This window comes from Seriola dumerili, unplaced genomic scaffold, assembly GCF_002260705.1.
Source record: "Seriola dumerili isolate Sdu_G_001 unplaced genomic scaffold, Sdu_1.0 BDQW01000138.1, whole genome shotgun sequence".
NCBI lineage: Eukaryota > Metazoa > Chordata > Actinopteri > Carangiformes > Carangidae > Seriola > Seriola dumerili.
Genome location: NW_019174393.1, coordinates 9,407,104 through 9,432,366, shown reverse-complemented (window position 1 = coordinate 9,432,366; position 25,263 = coordinate 9,407,104). Strand labels below are relative to the sequence as shown.

The 25,263-nt window shown below is 38.9% G+C and overlaps 2 protein-coding genes across 3 annotated transcripts; both read left to right on the top strand.

Annotated features, from left to right (window-relative positions):
• Nucleotides 1-680: 680 nt before the first annotated feature.
• On the top strand, nt 681-17,464 carry ano6 (anoctamin 6). Of its 2 annotated transcripts, XM_022749295.1 has the most exons (20): nt 681-911; nt 5,342-5,412; nt 5,939-6,067; nt 8,541-8,606; nt 8,696-8,983; nt 9,261-9,374; nt 9,523-9,638; nt 9,767-9,901; nt 10,364-10,469; nt 10,955-11,015; nt 11,246-11,391; nt 11,645-11,722; nt 12,157-12,385; nt 12,471-12,640; nt 12,724-12,821; nt 12,990-13,120; nt 13,805-14,010; nt 14,387-14,583; nt 15,156-15,261; nt 15,361-17,464. In XM_022749295.1, exons 1-20 carry the CDS (start codon nt 818-820, stop codon nt 15,577-15,579), a joined length of 2,760 nt encoding a protein of 919 aa, XP_022605016.1. In that variant the 5' UTR covers nt 681-817; the 3' UTR covers nt 15,580-17,464. The 2 variants fall into 2 exon arrangements, with proteins under 2 accessions (XP_022605016.1, XP_022605018.1); XM_022749297.1 differs by lacking the exon at nt 681-911 and having other exon boundaries at nt 5,341-5,412; nt 5,943-6,067.
• Nucleotides 17,465-18,323: 859 nt separating this feature from the next.
• On the top strand, nt 18,324-24,749 carry pwp1 (PWP1 homolog, endonuclein). Its single transcript, XM_022749489.1, has 15 exons — nt 18,324-18,500; nt 19,369-19,427; nt 19,898-20,076; nt 20,229-20,314; nt 20,585-20,681; nt 20,813-20,923; nt 21,013-21,143; nt 21,611-21,681; nt 21,853-21,949; nt 22,049-22,110; nt 22,232-22,343; nt 23,168-23,258; nt 23,648-23,769; nt 23,922-24,027; nt 24,132-24,749. The coding sequence occupies exons 1-15, from the start codon at nt 18,435-18,437 to the stop codon at nt 24,224-24,226; spliced, it is 1,485 nt and encodes a 494-aa protein (XP_022605210.1). The 5' UTR covers nt 18,324-18,434; the 3' UTR covers nt 24,227-24,749.
• Nucleotides 24,750-25,263: the final 514 nt, after the last annotated feature.

Genomic DNA, 25,263 nt, shown 5'->3' with positions numbered 1-25,263 from the left:
AAAATCATAATACAGCATTTATGAATAATATTTTGTATGTTTTAAATAGAAAAAGTGCTACTATACAATAAAGGACTGTGTCCTCTTTGGGCCATGTGACTACAGTTTATAATGTGAACCAATGACTCACATGACGTTGGAGCTATTATAAAACAGGACACCTTATTCATAGAGTAGACTAGTACTATTTATTCATATTTTTTTCAATATAGCTTTCATGTCATGTGACTGAGGGGTTCACTATTTTAAAATGTGTTATCATATGGCCCAATCACTCTTTATTCTACATTAGTACCTTGTCTATTTATTCATATTTCTTTCATAAATATGATTTTTCCCCATAGCTTTCACGTCATATGTTCACAATCTATTCTAAAATGTGGGGCCATATGGACCAACAAGGCCTCAGCGGGTTTGTATCTGTCTTGTCCACAGCGATATACTGTCTGATGCTACATGCTGTTGCATTGTATATTTTACAATCGTACTATTGTACAATACATAGGGTATAAGTCCCCGAAGCCAGCCCATCTGCAGATTCTCCACAGAGCTAACGTTTAAAGAATGTAATGTGGGCGTAACGTGATGTGTCAAATGTGGCTGTACAACATCACCCTCCTCCTTCTCCACCTCCAACCCCACCCGTTTGATTTCCCCGTCCTCTCAAGTCACAACCTGAACAAAACTTCATGTGCATGAATCGATGTTGAGAAATAAGGCAAGAATGCGCGTAGGAACGGGGCTGCGCGATAAAACCACTGTGATTTAGGCCTTACTCCATGTTGTGGGTGAAACTTTTAAAGCTGCGACTGGAACTATGAGCGAAAACGACATTTTCGAGATGGACTCCGTCTCTGACACAGGAGAGTTGGAGGGTGATACTGAACTTGGCATGATAGACGAGGAAGTCGGTGAGAGAACTACTCCTTTCTTAAGACATTTGTGGTTCATGTCTCATGTCTGGGAATGTGACCACCGACTCATTCATCTCCACTCTACAGTTTGTTCTCAGTTTACACAGTGATGCTTTAATGGGTGTAACTTTTAACTACTGGGCCATAATCAAGTATATTTATTCTTATGATATTTAAGTAGTAGATACTTAAGTACTTTAGGGAAACTTGTACTTTACTTGAGTATTTCTTTCTTTCTACTACACCACATTTCAGAGGGAAATATTGTATTTTTCCATTGCATTTATTTTAAATAGACAGTTTCTAATAGTTTGACAATCTAGACTGTGCAAACAATACATATGGTAATCTTAAAAAAGTATGTTGCAGTTAAATTAAACTAACCAACAGTTAAAATAAGCTCCTACCTGAGCAGCTATGGCATTAAAATGCAGGCTAAAGGTTGATAGACCAGTTATAATAAGTAGTGTAACACTGACATGCACCATGTAGCTGCCTAATGAATGCTTTTGCTTTTGGAACAGTCTGTGCTGCTGAGAGTTGCTTGATGTCCTAACACGAATACAATACTGTTTTCACATTTCTGCCATCACGAAACACAAGTCCCTTTGTGTTATCATTTTGTAAAGGGTAGATGCAGTCGAAGTAAATGATGAGAAAATGAAGCTGTGAGTAGTGGGAGTCTGTCTGACGCTCAAAACATATGTGACACAACAACTGTGCTCAACAGCAGTGGGGGTGTGGTGTGCACATTTTTGACAAGGCACAAGTCCACACCACCGTATCTGCAACATAAAAGAACATAGATAACAGATATTACTCTATCACCAGTTGAACAAATACATCTAAAATTCCTGTTTATTTCATAGACGTGGTGTGTACAGTGAAGTGATGGCATCCCTCCACACTCTTTTGTTTCTTGCATGTTTTACATTCCTCACGATACCAGCTGAAGCCACCACTTAACCCTCGAACAAAATAAACTCCGGCCCGTCTCTTGAAGCACACGTTAAAAACAGATGTCAGTACCAACTCTTGTATTTTATGGTGTACGATTTCTCCATCTGTTAGCGCCTTCGTGTCTGTCTTGTCCACAGTGACATACTCACCTAAAGACAAATGTTCTTGAGGGTTACCATTAACAGTTGCCAGTCATTTGTAAAAGGCCTTGACCATATGGAAATTACCACCATTATCGCTTTTCACACTGAATTATTAATGTTGACTCTTTATTGCAGCCTGTGTAAACAGCAATGGACTGGCTCAAATAATACATGTACGGTTTGTTTTACCACTATGGTAATTCAGGAAATCACCTTTACTGTTCTACTCTACTACTCTTATTTACTGTTTGTTGTTGCAGCCTGTTGCTACAGCCTGTCCTGACACAGATCTGAGAGGTTACTGTAGGTCAGCGGAGGTTAGCTAAGTTTTTTTATGAAGATGTCCATCCATTATCTATACCGCTTATCCTTGTAGGGTCGTGGGGGGGCTGGAGCCAAGAGCAGGGTACAACCACTTCAGAGTCGCCAGTTAACCTAATGTACCCAGCGGGAACCACACAGGCTGTGAGGCGACGGTGCTAACCACTGTACTGCCGTGCCGTTCCCCTATGAAGATGTATTCACCCATATTACTGAACTACTCTTATGACATCCCCTGCTGGAAGGATAATTCAGAGAAAAGCAGTCACCAGAGATCCTGTTTCACATGCAAAACACACAGTTACAGCCACTATCTACTATTACCAATGCAAGATCTTAGAGGGGAAAAACATTACACAGGACTTCTAACAGATGTCACAATATGCCCCCATGTTTGATTCAGAGAAGAATTTCCTGTCAGATGGTGAGAAGGACACCACTGGGCTATGGCTTGCATTCAACTTGACGAGTTGATGCGTTCAAATGTTAGCCCTGAGTTTAAATACAAAGGTGCATCGTGCACCTTAATGCTGCAGAAAACAATTGAAGGAATCCAGTTTGGCACGGTTGCTTCTGTTTTTATTACTTTGTACTTTGTTTATTGCGGTGGAGGATGTACTCTTGACAGGAAGTGAGAGCTGGCTGGGAGGGTGGGTTGTGGCAAGAAAGCAGATTTCTATCGCTGGTGGCACATGGGCACAGATTCAGCTGCATGCTTTTCAGATGAATCAGACTGAGGCAGTATAGGTCACAGGGGTTTCGCGATATTGTGTCTGTTGGGTTTAATGACTCAGTTGGTACACATTTTATTCATTCTGTAGAGCAAAGCAGTAAGAGTAGAAAATAAAAATGGCATCCTGACAGCAGCAACTTAAACATATAAACACTGTGCAAGGGGGAATTTATTGTTTTTTTTCCTTTAAATCTTCTTATACATTAGATCCTTACCTTACATGTGATATTACAGTGACGATACAGTTTACCCGGACGATTCAGGCCAATTATTCTGTATGTCAATTTACAAAAGTGAATAAAGACTCCAGACAGTTTCTAATCTAGGGGTATCAAAATAAGAATACCCTAAAGTCAGTAAGGATTAGCAGTTCTTTTAGTTACTGGTTCATTGACCTTCTAGTACAACCAGAGGGAGAAGTGTTTTGCTGTTTGTGGGACTGTAAAGGGAAAAGTCTTGTTTGATGAGCAGTGATTCCACAGTTAAGGTTTCCCAGGGTGTTTCTATGGCTATAGTGTTTTGAAAACAACATCTGTCTTCAGTTAGTTTCCTCCCAGTGTTCCACTTTAAATGGAAATAAATAATCCAGGACTTTCCGCATTGGATGATGTGTCATCTGCTTCATGAAGAAAGTTACTTATAATGCAACTACGAGGTTCCTAACAGTGTTGATACTCAATGCTTAATGAATTTCTGCAGAAACATTGCAGTGGTCAGAGTGAATGCACTGCAGTAGGCGGTGACCTATTTCTTTTCTTTTGTTTTTCTTTTTTTTCCAGAGAGTAATATAACATTGTGGTGAGTGGGCAATTGTCTGCAACCAGTAAAAAAGCAGCCGGAACAGCAAAAACGTTTAGGGATATAAGCTTGTAACAAGAGAGTCACTGGGGAGAGTCAAACCTTCAGACTTGTTTTGGAAAGGAGTAACAGTCTGTATTGCTTCACTGAGCAGTGAGAATGTGAATGTTGTCCTGGTCAGTTTCCTGGTGAGAACGTAGCTGTGGGACAAACATGAGGGTGACATTCATTGGCAAATATAGATCAAACGTGACAGAGTCTACGGCCACGTCAACCTTCACTAATCAGCGCTAAACCTTTTTCATGAGAATGAAAAAAAGCTGATATTACACCTGACTCACAGTGTAAGGGTTTAAAAAGCCATATGCATAAAGAATAAAGTTTAGGTAAATATTAGAGCCCGAGGGAGACAGTTGAAAGTAATAAAATATAACAATATGTCAGCTGCTTTTTAATTTGTGTAAACATAACAGAGTTGTACCTGCTGTGTCATATTAGCTCCTCGTTAGCTGAGCTGGGACAGGTTCAAATAAAGCAGCACATTTGGGTGGGGGGGGGGTTGAAACAGCTGTGTGCTCATTGGAACAAGGTTTCTATGTCATAACAAACACAGCTTCAGCTCAACTGCAGATAAATGGCAGCTCTACTGGATGTGTGACGATGTGACCTTATAAGGTCCGTTCCACACAGGTGATCCAGGGGAGGCACCACACATAATAATGTACTTCTCACAAAAGGGCGCTTCAGAACATGTGCTTCAGCAGTCAGCTCTCTGGTTTTCCACTTCAGCTGCTGGTATCATTAACTTCCAAGAAATGAATTGAGAAATACAACTGGAGCCATTTACAGCATGTGTTTTATCAATTATAGTCTAGTTGCCCTCGATTATAATAAAAATAACTTTTTATCAGTCTGTGTTTTTAATACAAATGTACAGCATAATGTAGAATCTCAATAGAATATTACCAATCTGTGAAATATTTTTATAATATATTTGCAGAGGCAGTCATTCTTACAATACGTCAGTAAAAAGTTAACAAATGGCTCAACTGCCCACACTGCTGTCAGATAATCAGTAATCCTCTCTCTGGCTGATGTGTTGCCGTTTTAAGATCATACATGGTGAAAAATGTCAACTAGAATTTAATAAAAGATCAGACCTGTAGAAATCAGCAAATGACCTATTCACCCAGATTTCTTACAGCTGAACAATAGATTTCAATATCACAGGATTTTATATACATATTTAATATACATAAACAAATACGCATAAAAATTCTTGAATGCAAAACAAATTTTATACATGCATTTTATACAAGCTGATAATGATTCATCTGTGATGACAACATGATGATATCAACCCGATCTTCTGTCAGTCAGGCTTTAGTTTGGGATTTCTTGATCATTATCATATGTGTTTTCCCATTCATGTGTCTCATCTGTTTTTTGTTTGTTTGTTTTTTTCTCCACAGTTTATCCCGAGGAGTTTTTACCAACATATCACTCAATTAAAGAAGGAACAAGAATAACCAAAACACAACTGGTGAGTCAGCGCAGTCATTCAGATTATTAATGATCATGACATACAACCCAAGAGATATCAAGAAATGTTTAGCAGGTGTTGCATCATGAGACACGGTTGCCAAATCACTCCACAAAACACACTGATATCAAATCATGCAAGTAGTTACATATGCCTGCAAGGACTTCCTGAGTGGTGTCACAAGTCTGATTGTGTGGAGAGAGAGAGAGAGAGAGAGAGAGAGAGAGAGAGAGAGAGAGAGAGAGAGAGAGAGAGAGAGAGAGAGAGAGAGAGAGAGAGAGAGAGAGAGAGAGACGAAGGGCGGGTGTCCCAATGTTTGGTGACTCTTCCCATTTCTCCTGCATGGCCCACATCACAGGTTAAATAGGCCGGTCAAGGTCAGTATTTAACAGTATATCTCTGCGCAGGCTTTCCGCTCACTGGCAGTCCTCGCATCTCTCTGTTCAACATGTATGACATTATGGAGGAAGAGGAGTACGAGTTTCAGCCCACAGAATTGCCCGATAAGCCTTATTTTTGCCCTCAGGCAGAGTTCAACAACAAACCCGACTCCTTGTTCTTCAACGATGGCGTGAGGCGGATCGATTTCATCCTGGTCTACGAGGATGAGGATAAAAAGGATTATGAGAAGAGGCACACCTTCCAGCGTCGAAAGGTAGCATTTTTTAAATGTCTTTAAGCTGGATTGTTTGGATACAGTATATCATATCACAGCCGCAGATATTTCAAATGGTGCTCACATAAAACTATACTGTACTACTGTATGTGACAATACTAATTGCCATTTTTTTGATGTAGAGTAGAGAGATAAGAGGAAAATGTGGGGAGAGAGTGGCGGGGCAATAAAGGTCCACAGCCGGACTGGAACTAGGGAAGGTGAGATTACACAGTCAAAGCTCCAAGTCTCTTAGGCGACTAGAAAACTGAAATACAAATAAGTGACAATATGACAGAGATGACAATTAAGCTCTGAATCTTAAATTTAGAGTTTTTAAAGAAAGTTTGATAGCACATTATTTGTCTTAATGAATAACACAATGGAAATGACATTTTGTAATTATGTTTGCAGTTTAAAGTCATGAAGCCATACATGAATCATATGCAAAACACATTTGACTGTGAAATCTTCATTACTACTCCTAAGAAAATATATGGTCAAGTGAAGTCCAACATGCCTTGTATGTATTATTACACATACAAAGTGTATTGACTCTTGCCTATTTGTAAAGGGAGTTTTTATTTGCTCCAGGACGGCGGACCGTGACGTTACATTAATTAATCGTGACGGTCAATATTCAAGCACAGTGTGTAAAGACTTAAATATCACTTTAGCTTTTTCTTATCCAGGAGAACAGCTGAGCATGCCTTGTTTTTGTAGGTCCTTTCTACTGTACTTGACATTCTTCCAACACAGATATTTTAGCTGTGATGCATTCAGTACAGCTGCTGCTTAGAGGGAAGACACGGAAATGAAGAGCGGTACTCTTTCAATCAAACCAGATCAGTCTGGTCATAAGTCTCCCCGTCTAAGCTTGAACTCTGTCTGACTTATTATTATCTTAGCCAAATTTATCTCAGCACAGAAATCTGAAACTTTCACGGAATGGAGAGTAATTTCATGCTTCTGCTGTGTCATTAAAAACATAAATATTTAATGTGCCACCTACTTTTTGTTGACACATCACAAATCTAAATGTCAGTGATCTGTGCAGGGATTGAAATGTACAAACAAAGGACACTGAGACATGAGCTGACATACCCAGGTTGTTTTTTTTGCTACCCACACCTTTCACAATAGGTTTACAGTGAGGGATGTGCAATATGCAACACAATGCTTTGGAAATACTGTTGATCCACAGACCTTAGAGGCTGTTAACTGCGGTGTCGCAACTGTAAACCTGAGAAGGCTAAAATCCGAAATCAGTAAATGGGAAAAGGAATGAATGGAGGTAAAGGGTGAAGACATTCCTTACAAATCTTACAACCGTCTCGGGAAGATGATGAGTCAAGTGCTGAAGACCGTCGTTGCAAGTCAGAGCTCGTGAGCTTCTTCGCCGCAGATTCTCTGAGACTGAGGCAATTCCTCGTTCATAATCACGGCAAGCCAAACTCAAGTCAAGAGAGAGATGAGGTGTGCAGCGGTCTCCACCGGCCACACCCATGACTTCATCTCTTTTTCTGCCCAGAATCTTGACTGCTGGAAGGGGGTGGATCAGTTCAGATAGTGTTGGATAAATTGTTAGTTTAAAATGATGCTGAATTTGCTGTTGTATAATATTCCGTTATGCTTGTCTAAAATTTCCATGCACTTGTGGTATTTACTGTGCGTCATGAAAACAGGTTTGACTAAAGCAGAATTTTGACTAAAATTTTTCAACAGAACAGGGTTGACATAGATATGTAAACATACAGGTGACACATTGAAGTTTGTGTTCACTCAGAAGCACTGACTTCTCTTGGATGATAACTGGATCAATTTATCAAAATGTCTAAAAGCACTTGGAACAAGATTTAATAATTTGATGAGCTACTTTTTCTATTACTTGAATGTTTTTCATATATATATATATATACAGTATATATGTATATATATATATATGTACATATTTCTTTTAACAGATACAGTGCTCTGCAGCATGCTTTTTGGCTCTTGCATTTAGTTATGATATACCTGCACAAACCTGCACAGACTTGCTGGCAGTATTTCCATTCACGGGGCTTATGTACAGTGTAAATAATGGCAGTGCTGTGGAAATGGAAATGGAAAAATTTGTTCAAGTAAATGAGCTGTTAACTCTTTAATGAGCTTAAAGGTAATCTCACAACAACAATATTGATGATACTGGATCACATAAAGGTGATCAAGGTGATAATGTGCGAATAGACACATTCTCTACATTAAATACCACAATAGAAATAAGAAATAAGACTCTGTTGTGTCTTCCTGAAACACTTCTGTGTACATTCAAATTTACTCTGCTGGCTTTGACCATACACTGAGTCATGCATATAACCACAATAGGCTGACATCTGGTACAGAAAATGAATAATGTCCAGGGAGGAGAGAGGAGGGGTGCGCATTAAAACAAGAAGCTCACTGAGACCCTTTCCTGTGTTCTTCTCTGCAGAGACGGCGAGAGTACTTTGAGGCCAGCTTGATGAAGATGGGAGTGGAGCTGGAGGCCACTCAATCTGTACGTGGACTGCACTCAACACTGAACTGTTGTTTCTCTTCCCGCCTCGCTCTCTTTTCCTTCAACTAAACTCTCCTGGTGTTCTGCAGGTAATAGATGAGAAACTGATGTTCGTCAAGGTGCACATGCCATGGGAGGTGCTGTGCACCTACGCCGAGGTCCTGCACATCAAGCTCCCGATCCAGCCCAACGACCTGTCCTCCCGCCCCTCCCCGTGGCGCTATTTCTCCTGCATCACCAAGCACTTCTACCCCAACGAGGAGCTGATCAGCAAGGAGACGGAGTACTTCACCGCCCCCTTTGAGAAAGACCGTCTGGACTACTTCTACATTAAGGACAAGGATGTCTTCTTCACTCCGTCCATGAGGAGCAGGATGGCAAGTTCTCACATGTTGTTGCAGTCAGTTCAGGCCTCCCACGTGTTCTTTTTACTATCTTTTTTTTGGGAATGACGTCGGTTAAGGATCCCTGTTGGGCTGTAAACATCCTGTGCGCAACAGCTGATGTTATAAATATAATAAGAGCAGCTCAGGAAGAGCCCTGTTGAAGTTACAGAAATCATGTTATCTGTGTTGTCCCAACTGATTCTATAATAGCATTAAGTATGTAAACAGATTGGTAGCATAAACATAACTTGACAATTTCTTTTCCCAGGCATATTACATCCTGAGTCGGGCCCCCTACGAAATAAGAGGAAATATAAAGAAGTTTGGCATCACCAAACTACTGGATGGTGGAGTGTACAAAGCTGCCTATCCCCTCCATGACGTGAGTGGCACTTTTTAGTTTATGTCTGTTTTGTGTAGCTAATTGCATACGGTAGTGTTTTGGTGATTTTAGTTTCACAGTATATGATGTCCTATAATATGCATATAGTATGTGTATGCACAGTTATTTCCTCTGTTGGTTGTTACAGTGCAGGTTCAACGTCAGGTCCACAGAAGAGGGCTGTCCCAACGAGAGATTTCTGCTCTATGAAGAATGGGCTCATCCCAAAAGCTTCTACAAGATGCAACCACTCGACCTCATAAGGTGAACATTTTATGTTCACAAAAATGAACATAACAAACATTTTTTTTTTGAGAAAAATGATCTGAAGGATACTGGAACTCTTTCATGACAGTAGTTATCATTGAGAAACAACCTTTTCTTTTCCACAGGAAGTATTATGGGGAGAAGATTGGCATTTACTTTGCCTGGTTGGGTTTCTACACAATAATGCTCACTATGGCTGCTGCTGTGGGACTGGGTTGCTTCATTTATGGATACAAGACTCAAGAAACCAGCACCTGGAGGTACATTTCCCTGTAGACACTTCCTGGAACATTTTGAGATCTTGTCGACGAACTCATTATATGTTCAACCATCATTATTTTATTTTGTATCAAAGTTAGTTTAAAAACGTACTACCTTTTTCCTTCATCAGTGGATGGATTTTGCTCAGCTGTCATTGAGATGCCTCATTTGTCACCAGGTGACTCTCTCGCTCTATACTTAGGTCAAGTGAGCTGTCTCCGTGACAACCGAGCAAACTGCAACCGCTGATGAAGACCATGAAGTGTGGTTGAAAACTGAAAAGTTGTCAAAATAATCATTGGAGATCAACCAGCAGCAATTACTTTGCAGTATTGTTTATTTAAAAAGGACACTTTATTTTTCTGTTTATGTGCAACATTCATTCATATTTCACCTGTTTATCTCTGTGCTGCAAAACTATTTCTTTACAAATGCTTCATTTCACTTTCTCTGTTCTGCAGCAAAGAGGTGTGCGACCCAGAGATTGGAGGAAATATAGTGATGTGTCCACAGTGTGACAGGTTCTGCAATTACTGGAGGTTAAACACCACTTGTGAATCTTCCAAAGTAAGTGTTTTTTTTTTTTTTTTATTTCAACATGAGCCAAATATGCAGAATATGTTTATAAAACTTACTGATGTCACTCAATATGCCCTAAATGGAAAAAAAAACTTTGCTTACATCCTGTAAAAATGTAAGATTTTGTGAGCAAAAGGCTTTTAAACATGGTATTTATTATGTTATAGTATAAAGGGATTTTCCCTTCTTGTCCGAAAACATTACATCTCTAACAGATCAGTGTGATCTCCCTCTTGTGAACTTCATGTTTCGTTTCATATTTGAATAGTTTCTCCTGGCCTTGTTGTGAAGACAGTTCTTTACTGCAACAGTGGAAGATCCACTTCAATGATTTACATATTTAAATGAGTGTGACTGCTGTTGTTCTTCAGTGGCACAGCAGCAGTTACATTTTGAACTGATTTGCATGTCAGCCGGATAAAAATGTGACAGTGTTTCTTTATTTCCTCCTTTTTTTCTTTTTTTTTTCCTAGAAACTTTGTATATTTGATAACTATGGAACCCTGGTGTTTGCGGTTTTCATGTCAATCTGGGGTAAGTTTTATATAAATTCAATAATATATCTACTTTCATCATTTCAAAACATTCCCACAGAGCATATGCAGGCATGCTAATATCCCCAGCTGTAATTATGACTGATAATCTTACATTTTATTTTGTCCTCATCTTTGGAAGTACTAAAGGGAAAGCGATGTTTGAATTTACAGTGCAGTTATTTCCGTCTTTCTCATTATTGCCCCGCTTATTTTTTCCTGTTCCCGCAGTAACGTTGTTCCTGGAGTTTTGGAAGCGTTACCAGGCGGAGCTGGAGTACGAGTGGGACACGGTGGAGTTTCTGGAGCAGGAAGAGCCACCTCGCCCAGAGTATGAGGCCAAGTGTATCTATGAGAGGAAAAATCCTGTCACAGGGGTAAGTCACATACAAAGGCTCTTTTTTTTTTTGGTTTTATTTTTATTCATTTTGCAGCTGATAATAGATCCCATTGTCAGAATATTGTTGTGTAACTAAAAATATGACAGTGGTTTGAAAATATGGATTCAAACAAGTTTTCTGTTTTGTTCAAAAAGGATAAACTTCTTGGGGAAACTAAATACACATAATCAGTCAAAGTCATGCCATGTTGTTAAAGCCCAGTGTTTCATAGTGTTTGTTTGTGATATAGGTGAAAGAAAAAGTGCCCTATACAGCCTGTGGACGATGTGTTCGGGTGTCGATAGGAATGGGGACAGTCCTATTCTGGGTAATGTAAATAAATGCCATTTTTATTTCAGTTTACTTTTTGGTAACACTTTTATAATACCAGTCTGTAATTCTGTAACAATTTCCCATGAGGTTTCTGTAAATCCATTACTAATTTATTATAGGACTTGTATGCTTGCATGTTGACAAATAACATATCGTGTACTATCCGCACGTTGAATTGACATGTGTGGAGTGACTAAAACACTCTTTTATTTTTATTTTAATTATCTAATTTATTAATTTAAAGTGCTGTAGTTGAACATCGTCTCTGTTTTGCCTATAATTAGCACCAAATTTGTAGTTCTTTCCAGGAAACGACTTGGAAATGATTACAAAATTATTCAAAGATTGAGCCACAGAATAAAGCATTATTTTTCCAATGTCGAAAAACACAATGTGCATTAATCTGTATAACTGTTCTTTTTCCTTTAGATCCTGTTGATTCTGGCATCCATTGTGGCCATCATTGTCTACCGCCTGGCTGTCTTCTTCGCTTTCTCAAAGAAACTCAGAAATCAGGATCTGAAGCAGCTGGAGCCGTTAAAGGAGTACGTGACACCTCAGATGGCCACTGCTGTCACAGCTTCCCTCATCAGCTTTGTCGTAATTATGATCCTAAACATTCTCTATGAGCGCGTCGCCATCTGGATCACTGACTTTGGTAAGTTTGAGTTGTACTTCTGCCCTTTTCCTTCCTTGAACGACGTTTAATCCCAAACCCTTTGTTATCTGACACACGATAACAGAACTTCCACGGACCAAGACAGACTACGAGAACAGCTTAACCCTGAAGATGTTCCTCTTTCAGTTTGTCAACTATTACTCTTCCTGTTTCTACATCGCCTTCGCCAAAGGGAAAGCAGTTAGCTATCCCGGACAGCCTGTTTATCTTTTGGGAAAATACCGTAACGAGGAGGTAGGATTTGTCTATCTACCTGTTGTGTGTTTAATTTACTCACTTGTTATTTTTCAGTCTTAATCTGTGTCTTGTTTCCACAGTGTGATCCTGGCGGTTGTCTTTTTGAGCTGACGACTCAGCTCGCCATCATCATGGGTGGAAAAGCCATCTGGAACAACATCCAAGAGGTCTTGCTACCGTAAGTAGTCAGAATCTAAGACCTCCTTTTTGTCAAATATAAAACAGGCAAAAAATACAGTAATACAATTAAGTAAGACAATGAGCTAGTGAGCTAACAGGGCTAATCATACATCACCTCCACTGTCACACTGAGTCACTGTTGACTGTCTCGTCCACCTCTCTGCAGGTGGGTGAAGAATTTGATTTTCCGCTACTGCACTCGTGTGGCGTCCGAGAAGGTGATTCCTCGCTGGGAGCAGGACTACCAGCTCCAGCCCGTTTCAAAACTAGGACTGTTCTATGAATATCTTGAAATGGGTAAGAGGGAAAAAAAAGTTCTCTTCAGTCCTTTTGTCTGTTACATTTATGGTTAGACATATTCAAAGTTTGTGTGATTATAATGCAGTTGTTTACTAAGTGGGGTGTGTACATAAATCAGAAAACAGGTTGTACCACACAAAGTATTTCTTACATACAGTAGTGGTTAGATGCTACTAAATGTTTACACCAGGGGCAACTGTTGCATTGCTAACTGAGCTAACTGACAAAACTAGCTTGCTAATATATGACCCAGTGGTAATATGGATAATGGTTGAGATATTTGAACTGAAATTTGAGTTAAATATTAAAATACTGCTTAATGATGTTGGTTAAGGAATATTTTTGATATTTTGGGGAAATACAATGGCTTAATACAGCTTAGTTTATTTTAGTTTAGCCTAGCATAATTACTGGTAGCATTGGGAAACAGCTCACTGGCTAGTTGTCCAAAGTTCATAAATACACCTACCATACAGTCTATGTACGCCTACCTCTAACACCTCTAAAGTTCTCTAATTAGCATGTTGCACAATTCAAATAAAAATACCAAAACAACAATTTGTGGTTTTAGAGGAGAACCTCAATATTTCTTCACACAAGAAGTAATCACTATACAAATAGCAGCAACTGAATCCTGGGTAGTCTTGATAGTCCTTTTTACATGTGTCTTGTCTCTCACAGTCATCCAGTTTGGCTTTGTGACCTTGTTTGTGGCCTCCTTCCCTCTGGCGCCGGTCCTGGCTCTGGTCAACAATCTGTTTGAGATTCGGGTTGATGCTTGGAAAATCACCACTCAGTTCCGCCGCGTCATGCCAGAAAAGGCCCAGCACATAGGAGCCTGGCAACCCATTCTTCAGGGCATCGCCATCTTGGCTGTTGCAACAAATGTAAGTAACTGTTTACACTGAATTAGTTCATTAGGTACAGTTCTAAACAAAACACTTCAGTAAATCCTACTTTTGCAAAGAAGATTTGTCAGTTTCTTTGTCAGTGTAATGTAGTCCAGTGAAATACAGCAATCAACTACAGTCTCAACAATAACCATGTATTTGAATCTAAACCTTATTGTAAAAAAAAAAACAACTGAAAAACATAAGCTTTACGAAAGCGCTTTCTCACATCAGTTTCATATGATTGGTGCAGAAATAAATGCCAGAAGCTATGAAAAAATTACATTTTTTACATTACTATTACTGACTATGATTGTGACATAAACATTTTCTGTTTTCACTACATTAACTCAGTGTCTTGGTGTTTCAACAGGCCATGATCATTGCTTTTACATCAGACATGATTCCACGGTTGGTCTACTATTGGTCTTTCTCTGTGTACCCATATGGAGATCACTCCAATAACACTATGGAGGGCTATATCGACAGCTCGCTGTCTATATTCAACACCAGCGATTTCTCCAAGTCCAGCGTCCCCGCTACAGAGAGTGGCCTCATCACCACCTGCAGGTACAAAGATTGGCCCATCATTGTGTGCAGTATTTAGTTTGTAAAATAACACCACGTCTGAGTTTTCACTTTAACTATCATCCATTTGAAAAATGTCTCTTGCACAGTTAAAACAAATGTAATTATTTTTACTCTGAGTTTTAGTTAGAAAAGTATAAGCTTTCCTAATTCTGTTTTTTATATACATGAATGGACACATACATGATCCCACTTAATTCTAAAGATATTATTTACAATATTAATGTGATTTACTACTCCCTAAATACATATACAACATATTGGGAGAGACAAAACTCTTGAGTTTCACAGTAATATTTTTGCATTCGAGCAGAGCCAGCTGTCCAGCTCCTACACAATTGAAGTTTATGTACGTAAATTGCAAAAAAAGATCAGAGATAATGGTTTGATGAACAATTTTTGGACAGAAGACAGCATCATCATATGCAGACACTTGAAAGACATACTGTATGTAAAATAAAACGGTGAGTTCAAAGGATGACTGGTGTCAGGAATAGTTGCATCGCAAGTAATGTTTGTGTTCTTAAAGAAACCTAAAACTTTTCTTTTTTTAGGTATCGAGATTTTCGGTATCCTCCGGGGCACCCCAGACAGTATGAGCACAATGTCTACTACTGGCATGTGGTTGCAGCAAAAATGGCTTTTATAATTGTTGTAGAGGTGAGTATAAACATAACAGGAAACCTCCCTGATACTAAAAACATATTATTAAATGCAATATATTCATGGAGATTTCTTCCTCTATTTTTTTCCTCACAGCACATTGTTTACCTTACCAAGTTCATCCTGTCCTACATGATCCCAGACGTCCCGTACGCTGTCAAAGAACAGATCAAACGAGAGAAATACTTGACCCAGGTTATCCTCCATGAGACCAACCTCAAGCTGGTGACCAAACGTTTAAAACCATTCGGCGAAGAGTCTGTCAACGACACAGAGGTGAAACTGGCAATGGAAGAGCTGGAGCTTGATTTCTGACATGACTACACAGCACCTACCCACATCTGTTTAAAGCCCCTTATGAACCAGTGACAAAATTAAGACCCAAAATAAGGTATGGACTTTTGTTATGGAAAATGTATAGCAACCAATAAGACAGAAGTTTCTTAAGGGGCTGTTGGACAAAGAAAGGAGAAACCACTAATGTCTGCTCTTCATCCCTAACCAAGCTCCTCACACTCTGGACTCCCTCAATATGTTTGGCTCATGTCAAGCCAATGACAGCTGACAGACCAAGTGCAGAAACTAGGAGAGGGACAAACAATTGTTATGACAGCACAACCTTACACTAGGTGTCCCTGTTTAGGGGTTACAGTTGGAATTTGATAATAATTGATCAAGTTTGAATTCAGGACTGAATCTTAATCTATTTAACTTTGTATTAGGCACTAAAACTCAAACATTGACATTCAAATAAATGAAACGTTTAGCAGATAGATTACATATTTAGCTAAATGACTGGCTGAATGTTCTGTGCATCAATTTTTCCAACCTGGTTTGGATGTTAGAGCACAGGGAGGCAGGGATGTCAAGACAGTGCCTTCCACTGTGAATCTTCACACTAAATGAACCACTTGGTGATTTTAGCATGAAAAACCGCAAGACAATGTCAACTTAATAGTTTTTTCCAGTGCTTTTGGTTATATCACATGGTCTTTATCAGCAGATGGATTTCTTGTCATTCAAGCCCTGTAGCTTTTAAGATTTCTTCCATAGCACTTATATGACCCCTCAACTGTGTTAGCTTAAAAGCTTTCAACAATATGGTTGAAAGCTCTGGAAAAAGCTAGTAAGTAGACCTTGAGCTGGGACTTTTTTTTCTCAAAACATTTGATGTTTATTTTTACCCAAAGGGTTGTCCAATTTTATGACTATATAAAATGATAGCTGGGCTATATCAGCCTGTAGCTCTGGCACTGTTAGTGTCTCACTCCGTCCATTGAGCTGCATGTCGGGCACTCAGAGCTTTCACACACAGGCAATCTACTGCTGGATAAGTGCCACTGCTGGGTGACTGTTTTACTTAAATGCTGACCTAATATATCAGTATTATTATATACGGAAGATGTTAAACCTATGAATCCAAAGTTGATGAAGTGTCTTTTTTTTACATTTTCCTCTCTATTACTAGAACTGAAAAGCTGTGGTGATCTTTCAGACAGCTCATAATGTTACTAAAGTCATTAGACACATGCAGTTAGAATAGACATGGACTAACCTTCAACTACATCTGTTGATTCAATGTTCCTCAGGTTACACTCTGTACTTGAGAGACAATTCACTTTTAGTTCAGTCAATTCAGGAAGCTAAACCTCTTTGTCAATTCAAAAAACTAAAGACAGATACCATGTCAAAGGTTTGATGAACACAAGTTTACCAATACACAAGAATAGTTTCATCATTACTCCTGATGCAGTTCTATTTAGCCTATATTTTCACTGAAATGAAATGATCATAGCCAAGTGAAATGGTTTAGCTGATGATGTGAGTAAAGTTAAACTCTTTTTTTATCCATGTTGCACTTTTTAAAGTTCCTGTCCTGTGGCATGACAACTGCACAGAGTTTTGGCTGCATGTCATACCCTGTCATATCTTGTAATATAGGCAATACAGTAATCTTCTCCTGTGTTTGCTGATACCAATGAGACCAATACCTCTACTGTATTATTGCCTCACCTTGTGATTTAACAAAGTTAAATCACAAGGTGAGGCAATAATACAGTACTATAACCACCATGTATGTAAACAGTATCATACCAGCAATATCTCATGATGTATCTCTCTGTTGTTGTTGTTTTTTTTGTTTTATACAGTGCCATTAAAATGTTTTATAAAAAAAGTTTCATGTTTCTAAATTCTTACTTTAAAGTTTTTAAAACTCTCTCTATGTTTTGTTTAATTTCAACTCTCTACCTTTCACCTCTGATGTAGTCAGATGTTGCTCCTTGTCACCTTAAATACAGCTCAACGATGACATCACACTGTACTGATGATGCCTGCAGCACACTTCTACATCACTGCAGTGAAGTGAGAATAAAAACTGATCAATAACAAGATCTCCCGGATGTGACTTCATCTGTTGTATTAGTTAAGACCACAACACGTGTACTGTATTTCTCTCGACACAACAATATTTGGTTGGTCAAGGTAACAGGATGCTTATATTGTCATTTCAAGAAAATAAACTTCTCTTATCTCAAGATGAGATAAAAAGAAAAGAAGTTATTGCAACCATATCTGTACATAAATAGCTGTACCACTACACAATTATCAAATCCTTCTACAAAATACACTACTACTACTGTAGATATATATAATCATGTAAACAGGAAAGCCTACTAATCACTGTCTCTGATTATGTGGAGAGAGGAAAAAGGTTGGACACGTTTGTTGACTCTTACCACCTCCCCAGAGTGGCCTAGATCACATGAGAAATATGCTGCTTAAGGTCAGTATCTTTCCACAGACTAACAGCTGGCCCATTATATTATATTAAATTATATTATATCATATTAGTTTCTGAACTGCAAAACCAGGAAAAAACACTGGACCTGTAACACAAATCACAATTCTTTAATAATTTTTGATTACTAAATCACGACGCCCATCTCACTGTATGGGTTCAATGGGGTTTTACTTTTATGGCTATAGTACATTTTTGATCAGGCAGATTTTTCAACGTCCTCAGGACGTCATCTAGATGCGACCGGGTGCGACACAGGACTGATTCTAACTCACATGTACACTCACTGTGTGCATACCTGATGTGAAGCAGTTTCAGCCAGTTGCAGGTTTTATCGTAACAATCTGATTAATCGCACTGTTTCTCCAGTATGAGCTCCCAGATTACTTGCGTCGGGTGGGTGAGGCGAGGCGCTGCCAAGGAAACCCCGGACAAAGTAAGTAACGTGTCGGGCAAGCTAACGTTAGCCTGCGGCTAATGTGTCAACATGGCAGGTACACTGAGTTGTTTTATTGATGTAAATGTTCTGACGCTTTTGACTTTAATTTACATTTCTAGGTACAGGTAATGTTTCGCTTCAGTCTGACAACACAAAACTGTCGTGTAATATAATGTGACGCATTTTGTGCAGTAGCAGTTACAGCTGATTGAGCTAGACGGGAGACTTTTTGAACATTAGGATAAGTGTAAATTGTAAGATAAAATTTGTAAACCCTGAATTGCTACAGTGCTACAACTGGGAAATCGGCAAAAGTGACAAGACAAATGTTGCACTTGTACTGAAGAAATAGAAGAAGTATTAACATGTTGCAGATAACACATAATCGGTTATATTTTCCCTCACAACTGTTGCTAATATTGCAACTATAGTATGTTTAATAGGTGTTTGCCGTGAGTCTTTTTTTTGACAGTGGTCATCCTTAATTCTTTGGTGCACTTATAATTTGTTTTGTATTTTTTGACTATTGATTTATTGACTTTGTATTTAATTTACATCCTTCTGGAGATCTTAACGCTTTAATAAAATTAGGTGCACAGGAAAGATCAGCAAGTTAATTGTAAAAAAGGAAATGATACCAGCAACAGACTCCTTCTAAGATTGAGACCTTGAAAAGTCAGTCCTTTCTCTGCTACCTTGTCTAGTACTTAAAGTTATATATTTTCATAATTGGATTTAACTGTTAATGCTAAGGAAAAAAATTGGTCATACAGTACTCCATCTCCCTTTATTTTTCATGCGTCAGATCAGAGCTTGAGGCACATGAAAACTTGTTTGAGACACTTTTTTTTTAATTCCACTTCAGGTGGAGTTAAGCCAAGAGGAGCTTCAGCGCATCATTACTGAAGCAAAAGAGGAGTTGGGGTATGTTGGGGGAAAAACACATTCATTATTTCAGTTTGTGCTTCTGCTCCATCTCTTGTTATTGTTAATATTTTCAAATGTCAGAAGCTTAAACGCTCCTAAAGAAAATTAGAGCTGCAACAATGAGCAGTTGATGAATCAATGACTTGATTGACTGAAAATTAACATCTTTTTTTTTTTGTCAACTAAAATTATCTGGTCCAGCTTGACAAATATGAAATTTTGATGCTGTTCTTTGTAATATATGGGTTTTGGACTGGTCAGACAAAACAAGCCATCTAAAGATGTAACTATGGGAAACTGCAACACATTTTGAAGTATGTTCAAACCAAATTGAGAGAATAATTTGCAAATTTATTGATGATGAAAATAATTCTAAGTTGCAGCCCTACATGGAGCGCTACCATTCTCTCTACATAGCCAAACAGCTGAAGCTGATGCAATGTTTTTAATCCACTTATTGAAATCAGGGAACTAGCAGCCGAGGAGGAGGAAGAAGAGGATGATGAGGGTATCGCTTCAGAAGAGAATCCCAGTAACGTTACAGCAGATGTTGCTGAAGTTCCAAAGGATGGGAATGAAGAAGGAAAGGAGGAAGATGATGATCTGGCAGAGTACGACCTGGATAAATATGATGAAGAAGATACAGGTGAGTGGAGTCTTTGTGTACTGTGTTCTTTGGCATTTACTCCCCAAACTAAACGATTTCTTCTCATTGTGTTCTCCCAGTTCGTTTGTGTTTATTTAAACTTCACTGAGAATCTTGACCCAGTATCCACTGTTTATTTCTCTTCAATTTAGTAACCGCTAGTCTTGGCGACAGTCTTGCTGGGCTCACAGTGTTCGGCTCCAATGAGGAGGATCCTTACATCACCCTCAAAGATACAGTGAGTGCCCTCAGTGCTTATGTGAAACCATCAGCATAAAGCTGTGAAAATCCTGCTTAATTCCAGTCAAAATGTGCATGCCAGTTCGGGAATGTCATTAAACCTGTGTAAAAGTCACGACATCGTAGCGCTTGTGCTAAATTTACTATTTTATTAAACTTAGGAAGAAACATCTTAAAGAAAAGCAATTGTTCTCATTAGTGTGAATAAGATTTATCTTGCTTAGTGTTGTGTGTTTTTTTTTTTTTTTTTTTTTTTTCTTCCCTCTAGGACCAGTATGAGAGAGAAGACTTCCAAATCAAACCCAGTGACAATCTCATCCTGGCAGGCAGAGCAGAGAAGGACTGCTGCAACTTGGAGATCTACGGTAAATATTCTTCTGAACAGAAAAGTGTTTAAGAAATTAGAATTTATCACTATATCCTTTCCCAAACATATTGCAAACTTTTTATATTATAGAATTCTTCAGTATTTAACAATTGATTGCTTACTTTACAGTTTACAACTCAGAGGAGGACTCTATGTATGTTCATCATGACATTCTGCTGCCAGCTTACCCACTGTGTGTGGAGTGGTTAAACTTTGACCCGAGCCCTGGAGAAGGACCAGGTAAGAAAAGCCTTGACTCTGTATCTTAATCTTTTGGATAGATTTCTCTCGTTACAATTAATAAAATATCTGCTCTGTGTGTGCTGCAGCCAACTACGCCGCTGTGGGCAACATGACTCCTCAGATAGACGTGTGGGACCTGGATGTGGTGGACTGTTTAGAGCCAGCCTTCTCCCTGGGGAGCAAAAAGGCCTCAAAAAAGAAGAAGAAGAGCAAGAAGGTACAAGCCTGTTCAGTGTCTCGTAATAGTGTACAAGCTTCTGTATGGTGAGAGTGCGGTCTGGTAAAAGTCTTGTTAAAAAAAATAGAGAAAAGGATTTTCATAAAACGATTTGCTGACTTGATTGGAAGTAATTTTTGTCTTTTTTAGTACTTGGGAAATAATTTTTTACATTTATGACACAATTCTTAAAGCCAGGTTAATGCGTGAAAAGAACTAGTTTTTATTACGTGTCGTCACACCACATCAGAAGGCAAAAGTTTTTCTAGCTGTTCAACACAGTTACACTTGAAGGCAGAGTGAAAAACCCGCCATCATAGAGAGAGGCGAGACGCCATACTGTTTAAATAGCACAATAACTGTGGACACTTTCGGAAAGTTAGAGATTGTCAGACCTGCTCCCTTGCATTGTTTCCTGCTCTGTTAGATGTCATTAACACATCGCTGTCTGTATGTGGTGATACCAGGGGGCAGCAGCAGAGCCTGTCGAGGGGCACACGGACGCAGTGCTGGATTTATCCTGGAACAGATTGGCCAGGTCAGTGCTCTGAGGCCCGGGAGCATTCACTGATTTATTTTGATGTAGTATTTGATATTCAAATGTACAGTGTAAATTAATCTTTATTTGAGATTTTATATAGTATGTTTATGTACCATAACTGTGCAGGTGTACGTGTGTTATGTAACTCATACACCTTCTCTTACTTAGGAATGTGTTGGCCAGTGGATCAGCAGATGACACTGTTATCTTGTGGGATCTGTCTCAAGGCAAACCAGCCACAACTCTGCGCAGACACACTGATAAGGTATTTAATAAAAAAAAAAATTAAAAAAACACAGATGATGCTACATGTAATGCACCATGGTTATTGGATTTTTACAACCCCAGAGCTTTTATCTTTCAGGTTCAGACGATATCATTCCACCCGTTTGAGGCACAGACTCTGATATCAGGATCGTATGACAAGTAAGTGTCATCTAATATTGTCTCTAGTTTATAGAACGAGGTGAAATGAAATAAACAGTTGATATTGTAAACAAAGATTCACATTCACAGGGTATTCAAAATGAATATTTTCCCTTTTCAGGACCGCTGTCCTGTACGACTGCCGTAGTCCAGACAACAGCTACCGCACCTGGAGGTTTAGCGGTCAAGTTGAGCGTCTGGTCTGGAACCACTTTTCACCCTGCAACTTCCTGGTAGGTTTTCAAAGCCTCCTGCTGGATTTTGAGGAAGACGAGCTGTGAGCAGCCTTTTTAGACTACGGGGATTCACAATTTTCCTCTCAGACAAGATATGAATAAAGTTTTTCACCTCGTATTCCTTTTATAAATATTAGAGGCATGTCTGACACATGCTAATTGTGAATATTTTAAAATGTGATCACTGTTTTCATGACCGTGAGATCCACTGGAACACTTTGTTTCAAGTTACAGACATTCAGACAGAACAGTGGTGATGCCTTCAGCAATGAGTCAGACATCACATCTTTGAATGTTGGCAAATAGGACATAATTTATGTTGGCAGCATAATGTGCTTTCAAGAATGAGGGTGTGTTTGAAAGAGATTGTTGCTGTTACCACTTTATCTTGACCTTAGTGTTACCACTTGATTAGCAAACCGGCCGCATTACAAATCCGTGTTATGTCTGTTTTGCCACGTCCCACCACTTCTGTTTGAAAAACTCTGAGAATGTCTGTGATCAAGTGATTTCTAAGTCACTTGATCTTAAAAACTTGAAAGGGGTAATTATAAATAGAATGGTGGTTTATGAAAGTAAACAAGTATAACTGTTTCAGAGTAACACTTCCAGTTTGTCTGTAGAAAAGAATCTCTTCTTCAGGCCACATATTACAGATATTCTCTGCAGGGTGTGTTTTCAGTGCAGGAGGAATGATAATCATACAAAAGCACAACCACACTGAATGGTGCTTCTAATGGTTGTAAATAGCAATTATGCCAAAAATAGCAATTATGAATTTAGCTGTGTCACTGGTCATTCATAACTTGAATGTGTTTCAGGCCAGCACAGAGGATGGTTTCGTCTACTGTCTGGACGCACGCTCAGATAAACCTGTTTTCACACTGAGGGCACATGATGAAGAGGTGTCAGGTAGGTACAAGTGTGCGTGTGCGTGTGCGTGTGTGTGTGTGAGACAATCAAAACAAGGTTCAGATTCGCTTTGTTTCTTCATTTCTAGTTCTTGCATCAGTGCAGTATATCATAAATTAAGCATCACAAATGCATTGTCACTTGTTTCTCTGTAGTGAAGAAGTGCTGAGGCCTTCCTAAGGAAGGATGAGAGCATGGATTGATATTGCTTGTTCATAGAGAAATGTGGATAAACCTGTGGGTAGGCTCTGCCATCATGCAGCCATGAGCTTGAATAGGTGTGCATAGAAAAAGAATGGATAGAAGGATGGAGGATTTATTCAATCCTGAATAATCCTGAAAATTGACAAAATTAAAAAGCAGAGATTAATATCTCAACTCCTCCGCAGGTTTGGACCTGAGCAGCCAGATCAAAGGATGCCTGGTCACCTCATCAGCCGACAAACACGTTAAAATTTGGGACATTTTGGGTAACAAACCCAATCTGGTGCACTCACGGGATATGAAAATGGTAAGAATTTATACAGCACATAGATTGCAGATTCTTTCACCTCTGTTGCTGAGGGGTTGCAGTCTGTCGTAGAGGTATTTTGCCCTATCAAATTCATGGCGTTTGTGGTTGTTGGAGGTGTTATAACAATGTGCTTCCTCACCTGTGAACAGGGAGTGCTGTTCTGCACCTCATGTTGCCCTGATCTGCCCTTCGTCTATGCCTTTGGAGGACAGAGGGATGGTTTGAGGGTTTGGAATATAAGTGACATTGCAGCAGGTAAAAGTTTTTTTTCTTCTTTGACACTTAAGTTGTGCTGTACGTTGAAGTCAGGTAAAAAGTTAATTAATTTGATGCTTAATTCTGATTGTTTTTTTTTTTAGTGGCTGAGGTGTTCGGTAGTCGAGAGCGCTTGGTGGTGAACACAGGATCACAGGCATCCAGCAGTGCAGCCACAGCAGAGATGGAAGTCTCCTAGTGAGCCTGTGAACATGAATAAACTGAGCTTCCCTGGAAAGACATCAGCTGATCCGCTTATTGCTGCTTTCCTCGTAGTGCAGCACTCTTGTTTCACAGGAAAAAGGATTGGATTAATGAAGCCGCACTCATGAAAGACTTTGTCAGACTGGAAGCTGTGACTAAAACTTTTAAAAGACTTTGGAGTTAGTTCAGTTTCTCACAACAATTAACAACAGTTGTTATGCACGCTCAATGATGTGTTAACAAAAGACAAAATGTTTCTTATATTCATATGAGTGAATATTTCCAGCAATTCATTTTTGATTTTTAGGTGGAAGCAGCAATTCATATATTTGAATTACTGTGTTTGAATTGTTTATTCAATATCCCCTTCAGTTTGCCCTTCTTTGTACAAATGTACAAATGTAATATGCTAAGACTGTTTTCATATCAAGGAACTGATTTACCTTCCTATATTCCAAACATGGTTTCCCTAGTAATAATAAATATTAAAAGAAATCTGTGTACAAACATTGACTTTACAAAATGCTGTGTAGTCAATAAATAAATAAATAAATACAGTTTTTAAAATGTATGAACCTTTATGTTGTGATTCTCCAACTCCTATACAGTGTGTACTGCCTTCTCCTTCCATTACAGTATCCACTTCTCCATTTCTGAGAGTTGATTTGAGGTCAGATTGATTAACTTGATGGGTTCTTGCAGCTAATGCACATTTGTGTCAGTAGCTCATCAGTTTGTGGGGGAGTTTTGGTGTCTGATCCACATAGATTGACGTTATACATAACCAGCAACTCAAAATTAGCAGAATATTGTTTATCTTAAAAGTGATCTCTCATTCTAAAAGCCTCAATCCAGTTTGAAATTTGAATCCCACCATGAATGTGTTGTATGTTTTCAGAAAAGTATAGAAATTCGAGGTTAGAGTGAGAAATGCAATTTCACAGCATCAATAGAGACATAACCTTTTTGAAATTCAGGACACCCTTTCAGTAACTTTACCTTTAGAATACATGTACTGTGCAAGGATCCCAT

Excerpts from the sequence above, each read along its gene's own strand:
- pwp1 (XM_022749489.1), top strand. The coding sequence starts at position 18,435 with ATGAGCTCCCAGATTACTTGCGTCGGGTGGGTGAGGCGAGGCGCTGCC. Across the intron at positions 20,924-21,012 it reads GAGCCCTGGAGAAGGACCAG|CCAACTACGCCGCTGTGGGC; the intron begins GTAAGAAAAGCC and ends TGTGTGCTGCAG. Across the intron at positions 23,259-23,647 it reads ACATGATGAAGAGGTGTCAG|GTTTGGACCTGAGCAGCCAG; the intron begins GTAGGTACAAGT and ends ACTCCTCCGCAG.
- ano6 (XM_022749295.1), top strand. The coding sequence starts at position 818 with ATGAGCGAAAACGACATTTTCGAGATGGACTCCGTCTCTGACACAGGA. Across the intron at positions 9,375-9,522 it reads CTGCCTATCCCCTCCATGAC|TGCAGGTTCAACGTCAGGTC; the intron begins GTGAGTGGCACT and ends TGGTTGTTACAG. Across the intron at positions 10,470-10,954 it reads CCACTTGTGAATCTTCCAAA|AAACTTTGTATATTTGATAA; the intron begins GTAAGTGTTTTT and ends TTTTTTTCCTAG.